This window comes from Maniola hyperantus, chromosome 14 (genome assembly GCF_902806685.2).
Source record: "Maniola hyperantus chromosome 14, iAphHyp1.2, whole genome shotgun sequence".
Lineage (NCBI taxonomy): Eukaryota > Metazoa > Arthropoda > Insecta > Lepidoptera > Nymphalidae > Maniola > Maniola hyperantus.
The window spans coordinates 1,527,305-1,537,328 of record NC_048549.1 but is presented as its reverse complement, the minus strand read 5'-3'; the positions used below and the strand labels follow the sequence as shown (position 1 = coordinate 1,537,328).

Genomic DNA, 10,024 nt, shown 5'->3' with positions numbered 1-10,024 from the left:
AAATTGGTTTGTTACTTGAATAAAATTAAAAATTTATAAGATAATTATTAATCAGGAACATTTTTTTCCGGTTTTAACAAAATCGATAAATGTCGGAAAAGGTGGAGCTTCACTAGTGACAAGTATTCCTTCCACGTCAATCGAGTTGGAAACAAAATTGGCGTTGTCAAAAAACGAGTGTCCGCGGAGGTGGCCGTATACCTATTGTACTCGTATTGTATTGGAAAGGTGAACGGTTCAAGTCACCTCCAAAATTATTAAATTACTCCGTTAGTTATATCTAGAATATAATTCAAAATGAAACTAATTTACCTCACGTTATTGGTCTTGCCTGCGGCGCTTCTATGCTTTCAAAATGGTGAGTTATTTTCGTACTTTTTGTAAAAGTAAATGTTCAATGTACGTGGCATAACATTGAATTTATGTAATTCTAAAAAGAACGTGGTTATATTATATAGCATCACAATTTGGTGTACAAACAATTTACAAGTTTCAAATGGTTACATTTGGTAGACTTAGCTTGTTGCCCAAGTAATTCATTTGTAACCTAATTTCTAAAGAACAATTACCTATATTTCACATAGCATTACCATAATTTTGTATGAATACTTTGGCAGAATATCATAATATTGTGGTACTTATGTTGAATTTATTTGCCATCTAATCTTTCCATATGGATTATACTTTTGTCATAATAACTATGGATGTGGGCCCAGGATCAATTTCATCACACAAAGGTTTATCCAGAGTAGGAATTTTGCTTAATATATACTATTTATTTTTTGGAAAGAACTGGAAGCCCTGGAAATGTCAAATAGCTTTGTTTAGTTAAAAAATTTACTATAGACCAAAAAGCTTTTTGCATAATATCTGTCAAACTTCTCTTAAAGATGGCAACCCTGTGGTGAATGATACTGTAATTCAGTGTATGAGTAGGTATTGATAGTTGAAACAAAAATCTGACATTTTACTTATTACATCTTACAGCTAACACACTCCTAGCAAAAGCAGACGAGGATGAACTAGATGATGTAGTGGACATTGAGGGTGAAGATAACCAGGTGGTGGGTGAAGATGCGCTTGGTGATGAAGATGATGACTCAGTCAAATCATCACAAGATGTTGACACTACGATAATGTTCATCAAACCTTTACCAAGTTATGGTGATGCAGTATTTGGTGAGTGGTACCATAATGTGAATCACATCTGTGAGACAAACTTACTTTAAAAATTAGTGAATAATGGCGCCAATTCTTATGTATTTCTCTAAACTAAATTTAGAGTATCTGCATCTTTTTCTTTCTAATATTGCTAAAACAGGACAGAATCTGAATTTTACATTTAAAGACTCTAAATTTTAGTGCACGCTACAAATTAAACAATGGGCTCGCGACTGGTAGCGACAGAATTTCATCGTTGATTTTTCCATGGTCTTGTGCTTTAATTCGCATCACATCAACAATTTTTCTATCATTTAGTTTTTACAGTGTTAGAACTTTTAAAGATTTTAACATATTTATCAAAAAAAAAATGTTTTTCAACCTACAGACATACAAGCCGGCTTCCCTGTGGAATTCCTCGTCGGTTTCACCAACAAAGGCTCAGAAGATTACATCGTAGAGACCATGGAGGCCTCATTCAGATACCCCATGGACTACACATACTACATCCAGAACTTCACAGCATTGCCGTACTTTAGAGAAGTGAAGCCCAAGCAAGAGGCTACGTTTGCGTATTCCTTCATTCCCAATGAAGCGTTCGCTGGCAGGCCTTTTGGACTTAACATACAATTGAACTACAGGGATGCCAGTGGGAACTTTTATCAGGTTTGTATAGATTTTTTTTTTACTTTTTAGCAATACAAATGTATAATAGTCATTTACCAATTGATTACTTAATCCATTGACGATTTTAAGCTTATTTCGTGGTTTAACGATATATATCTTAGGTTTAAGACATTTAATGCGGCGAGTTCCGTTGTACACAATCTTTAAACTAAACTGGCACATCTAAATCTATTGCTATCCCTTTCATAATGTTGCTTGCGGAAAAGGATAGCACTTGATTTAGACCTGTTAATTTAGTTTAGTTTAGAGATTGTGTACAAGAGAATCGGCCCCATTGTTCCATAAAGTAATTTCCACTTAGATGGAACTTACAGGCTATGTTATTAAAAAGTGGGTGGCGCGGAGACAAAATCAAGTCCGGTGGGTCTCGCATCATCGTAGTCGTCGTCACAGGAAATGTGTTCTTGAACAAATAATTTACTAAACCACATCATAGATGGCGCTGTCCGGCTAGGTGTGGGATTAAAAAATGTTATTTCTTGTAGGATGGTACGGAACCTTTCGTGAGCCAGCCTTTTTTTGGTGGTTGAGCATAGTTTACAGTTTACACATTTAATCTTTTATCAAAAAAACTATAAATCACATTTTACTGGTGAAATATGCTGTAAAATACCAACTTCATAATACATACCATGATGTTCATGAGGGACAAAAATTGGAGAGACTGAAAGCTATTAATATTAAAACCATTATTTTCCCTATCAACAGGATGCTGTATACAACCAGACCCTCAACATCGTAGAAGTCTCGGAAGGTCTGGATGGGGAGACCTTCTTCCTCTACGTGTTCCTCGGAGCAGCGTGCGTGTTGGCGCTCGTGTTGGGCCAACAAGCGCTGTCGTCGCTCGCGCGGCGCCGCTCGCCTCGCTCCGCGCCTAAGCCTCTGGAGACTGGAACGGCTAACGATGTTGACTATGACTGGCTGCCTAGGGAAGTCGTCAACCAGCTCAGTAAGTGTTTTCAACTCAGTGCGAGCTTTAACTGATCACTGTGGTCTAAACAGACCCATGTATAAGTTTTTAACCTGAAGCTCCAGGGCTCGAACATCTGCAGACCCTATTACTACGCCTCCGCTGTCCATCCCTCTGCCTAGGGCTATATCTATTCTCATGAATAAAATAGAGTGGTGAAATTATCACAGATTGTGTATTTATATGAATAAATATTTTGCACGGTAATTCAAAAACCATGATGCATAAAAATAAATAAAAATCTGTTTTAGAATGCACAGGTGAAGACCTTTCATATGATACCCCACTTGATATAGTTATCTTACTTTGAAAATTTAAAATACTAATTATTAGTTCCACCACAGACCACAATTTAATTTTTTTTGTGTGATGTAACCACAAATTCACGGTTTTCAGATTTTTCCCCGAACGTCTGCTATAAGACCTACCTATCTGCCGAATTTCATGATTCTAAGTCGACGGGAAGTACCCTGTAGGTTTCTTGACAGACAGACAGACAGACAACAAAGTGATCCTATAAGGGTTCCGTTGTTTCTTTTGAGGTACGCTAAAAAAAGTTCATATTCTTGTATGATGGTACGAAAGCCTTTGTGTGCGAGTCCGACTCGCACTTGACCGGTTTTTTATCTGTATTACTACTTATTACCTGCTCTAATAGCAAATAGGAGGCAGGAGTCTTAACCACTAGGGCCTAGTGATTAGGCATTGTTAATATGTCAGTCTGTTGGTCTCTTTTTATATGTAGAGGTAGACAATGTTTTAAATTTTGTTTTCCTTTTTACAGAAAAGTCGCCGAAAACGCCCAAGCAGTCGCCACGCCTGAGGAAGGCCAAAAGATCTGCGGGTGCGGACGATTAATTATAGCATCGAATTATTAGTGTAGGAACACCAAGCAATGCCTAACCTAGGCTATGAGTGATCGTTGACAACTGAAATAGGACTAGCTCACTCATTTTTATGACATTGTAGCCTTAAGTGAGCTTTAATAGGCTACTTGACAATTTTTTTAAGTTGGTCTTAAATGGTTAATATTTGTCCTATTATATCAAAAAAATTAACACTATATTTTTTTGCGCCCTAAAAACCGTAAAACTTTAATTTAAAAAAATATTTTTCTTAGACAGGTGAAAACACTGTCGGCCATGTTTGGCCGATAGATTATCTGTGCTCTGACGTCATGCATTTGTAAACAACAGTATAACCACAGGGTTATACTGTTGTTTAAAAATATAGTGTTAATTTTTTTGATATAATAGGACAAATATTAACCATTTAAGACCAACTTAAAAAAATTGTCAAGTAGCCTATTGTTAGGGCTGTATTTACCATAGCCTTACACAGGTCTGATAGGCCCCAAAATATGACATCATTCTGTTAAATTACAAAAGAAATCGCCTGCGCTCATGCTTTTGTTCTGTTCTAAGAATTTTCTCAATTAATAGCTTTCATATTTTATATGCGTTCTGTTTACTAAAATAAACAAAAAAAAATAACGCTCACTGCGCTCGCGATGTTTATCGTTTTATTTTTTCATAGTTTGCTTGTATAAGCTAGCAAAAACGTCATGTATACTTTTCTTACCTTGATTCTAGCCCTTGCAAGACTTAGCAGCCCTATAAAAAGTTTTAGAGAATCATAGACTAGTAATGTCATTCGTCTATTCCTATTTCAAGTTGTTGTAAGTGAAATACTGTGTTTTTAGTTGCTGAAAGTCGTGAGTAAATTATGGAACAAAATGTGTGGACAACTTTGTAATGATGTGCGATTATTATGTGGAGACATTATTTAATTAAAAATGTTACATTTTTATTTTATGTTTGCCTTGTAATACCTACCCAAAGGACCATAATTAAGATATTTTATCTACACCCATGCTTTAAATCCTCTATAATAGATTCTGAAACAGTTAGCTTATTGCAAACATTAAAACACCCAATATCTTAATAACCATTAAAGCATCCAAACGAGTGTTATAATGTTGTACTGAATTTCATTATAACACTCCTGTGAAAAAGAGACAGCGCTATACTTCGGGCATAACGAGACAGATTTATCCCAGCAGTATAGCGCTGTCTCTTTTTCACAGGAGTCGAGGAGTCTGTTAGCTTTTCACGGCCCAACAGTTCAACCGATTTTGATGAAATTTGGTAAGTACAGGGTTAGCTTATATCCCGGGGAAGGACATAAGGTACTTTTTATCCCGAAAAATTAAAGAGTTCCCACGGGATTTTAAAGAACCTAAATCCACGCGGACGAAGTCGCGGGCATCATCTAGTTAATTATAATATCGAAAATAAAAGTGGAGGCTGGAACTAAGTACTTTTATAGGTTGGAGCTGGGAACAAGTACAAATACTTGATACAAAAGTATAAATACTTGTTCCTAGGTTAGAGCCTGCACCGGTGTTTGAATCGCAAATGTCGGTTAAAAACCGATTAACCGGCAAAAGTAAGAAAAACAAAAAATAAACATCTTTGTACCTTAAAATACTAGCTGAAATGTCTTAGCTAAAAGGTATAATTTTGTTTTAAATATATACGTTTCAGTTGTAATTCACCAATAAAAGTAAACTTAGTAAACCGGTACATTACCGGTAAATTCAAAACTGCCACATGGTTCATCACTAACCGTCACAAATCTATGTGATTTTTTTTATCTGTCATCAATTTCTTTTTCGTACACGCTTGTTGCGTTGCACGTGTATTTAGGGTTTTCGCTCGATATCTAACAAAAATGGATAAGCCCAACGTTCTCGCCCGTGTGATTAAGGTCCTGGGCCGTACCGGCTCCCAGGGACAATGTACCCAGGTCAAAGTGGAGTTCATAGGAGAGACGAGTCGTCAAATCATTAGGAACGTGAAGGGACCGATTCGTGAAGGAGACATCCTAACACTCTTGGAGTCTGAGCGTGAAGCTAGAAGACTAAGATAAACGGTAAGGAACAATGTATTATTCTCTATTTACAGTACAGACATGACACATTTGCATAGTCTAATCTAACCTCTCAAAATGTCAACAATTTTGTAATGCACCTTTCTCCGAGTCTAATTTTCATACAAAATTGATTTGTTTGGTCCTATAACTAGTAAATTCCTGAGAGTGAGTCCCTTTGTAACTATGCAACTTGTGTATTTTCCTTTAAACTTAGATCTATGCACAATCTAGTCTAGTATAGTATCTGTCTTCAGACTATTTAGACTTTTCAGTCGCTCATTTTCAATGGTGTTTAAATTCAGAAGACTGTCAAATAGGCTAAAAAATAATAAACAGGTTGCAGTTAATGTTATAGCATAAGAGCAAGGAAGAAAACCTTTTGATGACAATCTGCTCAAAGTCAGAAAGCCTCCTAGTTGTGGGGTCCCGAGCTTAATACCAGGCATGCATCTCAAGTTTTTAGGAATTATAATATGCATTCTAGGCAACTAAATATCACTTGCTTGAATAGTGAAGGTAAACATTGTGATTATGCCTAAGAGGTATGTATAATGTTCTCAAAGGTGTGTGAAGTCTGCTAATCTACATTTAGCGTGGTAGACTATGGCCAAACAGCTCTTATTCTGAGAGGCATACACTGTGCTTAGAATAGATGATGATGATGATGAATTATTATTTTATATATTTTCATACATATCATATACACATTAACATAACATATTAACTCTTGTAATGTGTATGTGAAAACAATCAAAAAAAATAAAATGTATTATTAATCTATTTGTTTCTTCTTTTGCAGGGTTGGGTGAATCTACATTAGGTTAAGTTGCTTTATAATGTATCATCTATTATCTAAAGTTTAATGTGAACATCAAAACCGTCAAAGATTTCTTATAACTATGTAACCAGCTAATAAATGACATAAAAAAACATTTGACTTTAATTTAGTAGTAGTTTTCCCACTTTATCTAATACTGGCCATACACAATCAATTTTACCATCAAGTTTGCAATGGACATGAAGCTGCATCCATTCAACTGATATATCCATACTTCATACAGTCAAGTTTACTGAGCGCCCTTCAAGTCTGGGGCAAACTTGACCAGTTAACTTGATTGTGTATGGCCAATATAACAGGATATACTATGATTCAATATATTATAAAGTATGTGGATTGGGTCTTCATTTTGCAGCTCAGCCAATTAATATTTTGAAAATTGGAACCTTTCTCATTGTGAGAGAAGAGCTACTCACAGTTGTAGGCCGGCAATGGCTTGAAATTATAGAAGTTAACAATCAATTTAATACATTTTGGTCAGATCTGATTGGTAGGCTTATAGATTTATTATCTCAGTACATCAATGTCTCAGTAAGATTGTACTGTCTATGGGCAAGATTTGTTGCAAACTTTATGCCTGGTATCCACAACAGAATGGAACTAAGATGTGTTCAGCAGACCAGTCAGATTATTGATATGTTACATGAATGATAAACTATCAATTATCTGATTGGTCTGCAGAACACATCTCTACTTCGGTGGATACCAGTCCTTATGGTTATCAATGTGATTTGTAGGTGGTCATTTTAAAGAAATTAAGGGAAACTGAAACTCATTATTCTCTTTATTAGTCTACTAGGACACTAAAGTAGGTGTCTCCCTACATAGTTTATTATGTGTGATAGCTTCGGGGGTTTGATCTCAGGCATGCCCTGACTTTTTGAAGTAATTTAAGGCAAAAACTGAAGATGAACATCGTGAGGAATAATACCAGAGTTCTCCATAAGCGACCCATTTTTAGCACTGAGCCAGCAATGGGTTGGTGATATTAAAAATGTATCTATATGGTAACTGTTCATTTTACATCCCCTTAACCGATTTGGCAGAGCTTGCATACAGAATTTTTGAAACCTAAATTCAGATGGACACAGTCACAGGCTGATGCCTGTGACTGTGTCCATCTGAATTTAGGTTAAAAGTATTGTATTCAAAATTTAAATAAACTTATGTGGAAAACTGCTAAGATTTCTTTGTATGCAAAGGTTGCATCAAAAAAAAAATCTAAAATTTTTGAAACTTTATTCACAATATTATTATCATTATATTATTTGCTAACAATAACTGTACAATTAAAATAATCATCACATTATATTCAATTTAATAAAATAATAACATAAAAAATGAGACGATGTAAGTACATTAGCATGACCACAACTTGGGATCCAATATTCATATTCCGACGTTAAAATTGGTGAATAATAATATTATATTTACAAAATATACAAGTTTCATTCATTGGATAAAAACACGGAGACCACTTTTCTGAATAACTCTTGATATTTTCGTTGACAGGAACACTTAAGTTTGCACATTGAGCACAGTTAAAGCTTGTGTAGGCGCTACTAAGTGTCGTATTTTTCACATTCGCACTGAGCCCAAAACAAACAGTTACCTATGCCACTATAACAAATAAGTATGACAGCCGCTAGGAATACTACACTGCACACAGTACAAGGCTTCCTTTCCAGAAAGAATCCAATAAGATACAGCACCATAAACATTACGTGCGTGTTCACCAACGCCGGGTTCACGGGCTTCGGTATCAGAAGAACGGGAATCAGCCATTGCAAACAATACATTTCGGTGGTGACTGGCAAGGTAACGGTAACCAAATTGTGGAAACTACTAATTGATATGAACGGCAGCGACGCAGGTGGCTATCAGTGTCGTAATCGACATGTTTTGGATGATATCATAGTTATCCGCAATTAATAATGTCAAGGGAATAATAATTATTACGAACAAACGTCGAACAATAATTTAATTTTGACGGTGACATTTTTATTTTTGACACAATCCCTTTTGACACAGTAACGTGGTGCTGCCATATCAAAATAATGTGTTACCGACAGACTATAACGTGTTACCGCGGATTAGGGCTAGGTTACTTTGGTTTGAAAACAATTTTTAATCGATTTTGAGACGATTGTACTTATATCGATTCAGAACAATATGACGAATCTGATAAAAAATAAAATAATACATGACTCTACCGTGGATGTAGAAAATAATAATTCTTTCGACATCATCGTAGCAAATATGAATAGTAAGTAATATTTACGATGTAAGTATTTATGTCATAATTTATGATCTCGTAATCTAAGTAGGTATAATACAATATTAGGTATACACGCCCGGATACACAACATTTTTCTTAAGTAGGACAAAAAAAAGTGCGAGTCAGGCTCGCGCAACGAGGATTCCGTACAGTCGTATTTTTCGACATTTTGCACGATAATTCAAAAAATATGATGCATAAAAATCTGTTTTAGAATGCACAGGTAAAGCCCTTTCATATGATACCCCACTTGATATAGTTATCTTACTTCAAAAATTGAAAATACTAATTTTTAGTTCATGACTAAAATTTTTTTGTGTGACCACAAATTTACGGTTTTTAGTTTTTTCCCCTTAAATATCTGCTATAAGACCTACCTGCCAAAGGTCATGATTCTAGGTCAACGGGAAGTACCCTATAGGTTTCTTGACAGACCGATAGACAGACAGACAGCCAACAAAGTGATCCTAATAAGGGTTTCATTTTTCCTTTTGAGGTACGGAACCCTAAAAATATAGCTAAAGTCGTGTCTCCCGCGGTGCGTTCGGCGCGTTGATCGCTACGGCCGTAAATTGCGACCCATGGAAGTCTACCTTAATGAAAAATCGCTCTAATAATCTTTTTTTTTTTAAATTTATTTATTCTTATTAATTTTACAGAGGTCTTACATTTCTAACTCGCCAAATTGTTGGCGAGGTGGCGCTCTTAATATTATGTTTCATTAGCACTATCCATACACCTTTATCTATATACCTAGGTACTTATAATAAAACTGTACTACATTTACCCGCTTACCTATGGTACGCGACAGGTAGAGATGGCAATCAGGGTATGAGGCGGGGGGATGGGTTAGTGCGGGGCTGTGCCGGTCGTCCCCACCCCGATTGCCGTCTCGGCCTGTCACGTACTATATAAGGCTGTGATAGCCTAGTGGTTAGGCATAGAACTAGTCGAAAACAAACTAGCATCTATCTTCTCTTCCGCCCCAGATGGCGATCCAATCCTCCCGACGAATAGCGGCGAAGTTCGTCAAATTATCAAAGAATTTCACGCCAAAAAAGCCCCAGGCCCCGACTCTATTAATAACAAAACACTAAAGTTACTCCCCGATGTATTAATCAACCTCCTGGTTGTCATTTTCAACACCCTCATGGCG

At 36.1% G+C, this 10,024-nt stretch overlaps 3 protein-coding genes across 3 annotated transcripts; 2 read left to right on the top strand and 1 right to left on the bottom strand.

Moving 5' to 3' along the window:
- Nucleotides 1-151: 151 nt before the first annotated feature.
- l(1)G0320 (signal sequence receptor subunit 1 l(1)G0320) lies at nt 152-4,627 on the top strand. The gene is made up of 5 exons (XM_034975508.2): nt 152-358; nt 988-1,179; nt 1,550-1,827; nt 2,557-2,797; nt 3,603-4,627. The coding sequence occupies exons 1-5, from the start codon at nt 298-300 to the stop codon at nt 3,674-3,676; spliced, it is 846 nt and encodes a 281-aa protein (XP_034831399.1). The 5' UTR covers nt 152-297; the 3' UTR covers nt 3,677-4,627.
- Nucleotides 4,628-5,467: 840 nt separating this feature from the next.
- LOC117988386 (small ribosomal subunit protein eS28) lies at nt 5,468-6,629 on the top strand. The gene is made up of 2 exons (XM_034975519.2): nt 5,468-5,752; nt 6,552-6,629. The coding sequence occupies exon 1, from the start codon at nt 5,552-5,554 to the stop codon at nt 5,747-5,749; it is 198 nt and encodes a 65-aa protein (XP_034831410.1). The 5' UTR covers nt 5,468-5,551; the 3' UTR covers nt 5,750-5,752; nt 6,552-6,629.
- A 1,185-nt stretch (nt 6,630-7,814) lies between these two features.
- Nucleotides 7,815-8,600, bottom strand: bc10 (BLCAP apoptosis inducing factor bc10). The gene has a single exon (XM_034975518.2). The coding sequence runs from the start codon at nt 8,387-8,389 to the stop codon at nt 8,153-8,155; it is 237 nt and encodes a 78-aa protein (XP_034831409.1). The 5' UTR covers nt 8,390-8,600; the 3' UTR covers nt 7,815-8,152.
- Nucleotides 8,601-10,024: the final 1,424 nt, after the last annotated feature.